Source organism: Lepidothrix coronata, unplaced genomic scaffold (assembly GCF_001604755.1).
Source record: "Lepidothrix coronata isolate B3197 unplaced genomic scaffold, Lepidothrix_coronata-1.0 Scaffold389, whole genome shotgun sequence".
NCBI lineage: Eukaryota > Metazoa > Chordata > Aves > Passeriformes > Pipridae > Lepidothrix > Lepidothrix coronata.
This window is the reverse complement of record NW_016690569.1, coordinates 94322-95628: the sequence shown is the minus strand read 5'-3', so window position 1 is coordinate 95628 and position 1307 is coordinate 94322. Positions and strand designations below refer to the sequence as shown.

The window sequence follows — 1307 nt, the reverse complement described above, 5'->3', positions numbered from 1 at the left end:
GAACAACTTTTAGGCCTCGTTTTTGTCAGCACAGGAACTTTTAGGTGTTACTGGAACAACTTTTAGGCCTCGTTTTTGTCAGCACAGGAACTTTTAGGTGTTGTTGGAACAACTTTTAGGCCTCATTTTTATCAGAACAAGAACTTTTAGGTGTTACTGGAACAACTTTTAGGCCTCGTTTTTGTCAGCACAGGAACTTTCCGGCCCCCTGGCCGTGGTGTCTGGACATCCCCTCCCTCCCCCGGCCGGGGCCGCTCTCCCTGCGCTTCCCCAGGGGATTTTTCCCGCCGGGCAAAGGCCCCTTCCCTTCTCCCGGGGTGGGGGAGGGCGGGCATTCCCGGTTTTCCGGCCCCCGAGGTGCCCGTGTGCCCGTTGTCCCCAGGCCATGGCCATCATCAACGGCTGCCTCTACGTCTTCGGGGGCACCACCGGCTACATCTACAGCACCGACCTGCACCGCCTCGACCTCAGCACCCGAGAGTGGGTCCAGCTGAAACCCAACAACATGTCCTGCGACATGCCCGAGGAGAGGTGGGCACGGGAGGGATTTTGGGATTGTTGGCAGGCCAGGAGGGAGGAGCTGGCGAGGATTTGGGAGTGTGGGAAGGGCTTTGCCGGGACACTGAGCCCGAGTCCAGGGGAACTGGGAGGGGTGGGTGATCCCGGGGTTTGTCCTGGTTTATGGCTGGGAGATCATCACAGGGTCATGGAGTGGTTTGGGTTGGAAGGACCTTGGAGATCCATCTCATTCCACCTTGGACCTTCTCATCCAGCCATGATGTCCATCCCATTCCAAACCCTGCCCGCACAGGGACACCTCCCACTGTCCCAGCTTGCTCCAGCCTGGCCTTGGACACTTCCAGGGCTCATCTTATGAAAAGGGCTGGAATGTTGCTGGATGTGGATCCCAGGTTGCTCCAACCTGGCCTTGGACACTTCCAAGGATCACCTTAGCAAGGAAAAGGGCTGGGTGTGGATCCCAAGTTGCTCCAACCTGGCCTTGGACACTTCCAGGGATCATCTCAGTGAGGAAAAGGGCTGGAATGTTGCTGGATGTGGATCCCAGGTTGCTCCAGCCTGGCCTTGGACAATTCCAAGGATCACCTTAGCAAGGAAAAGGGCTGGAATGTTGCTGGATGTGGATCCCAGGTTGCTCCAGCCTGGCCTTGGACACTTCCAAGGATCACCTTAGCAAGGAAAAGGGCTGGAATGTTGCTGGATGTGGATCCCAGGTTGCTCCAGCCTGGCCTTGGACACTTCCAAGGATCACCTTAGCAAGGAAAAGGGCTGGAATGTTGCTGGATGTG

At 56.8% G+C, this 1307-nt stretch overlaps 1 protein-coding gene across 1 annotated transcript in view; it reads left to right on the top strand.

The window, feature by feature from the left end:
- The window catches only part of KLHDC10 (kelch domain containing 10), a 34199-nt gene that overhangs the window by 21670 nt on the left and 11222 nt on the right, over positions 1-1307 (top strand). Inside the window, exon 3 of the mRNA XM_017839234.1 lies at positions 383-652. Within this exon, the coding sequence (XP_017694723.1) occupies positions 383-652 (270 nt within the window). The remainder of the gene's footprint in view (positions 1-382; positions 653-1307) is intronic.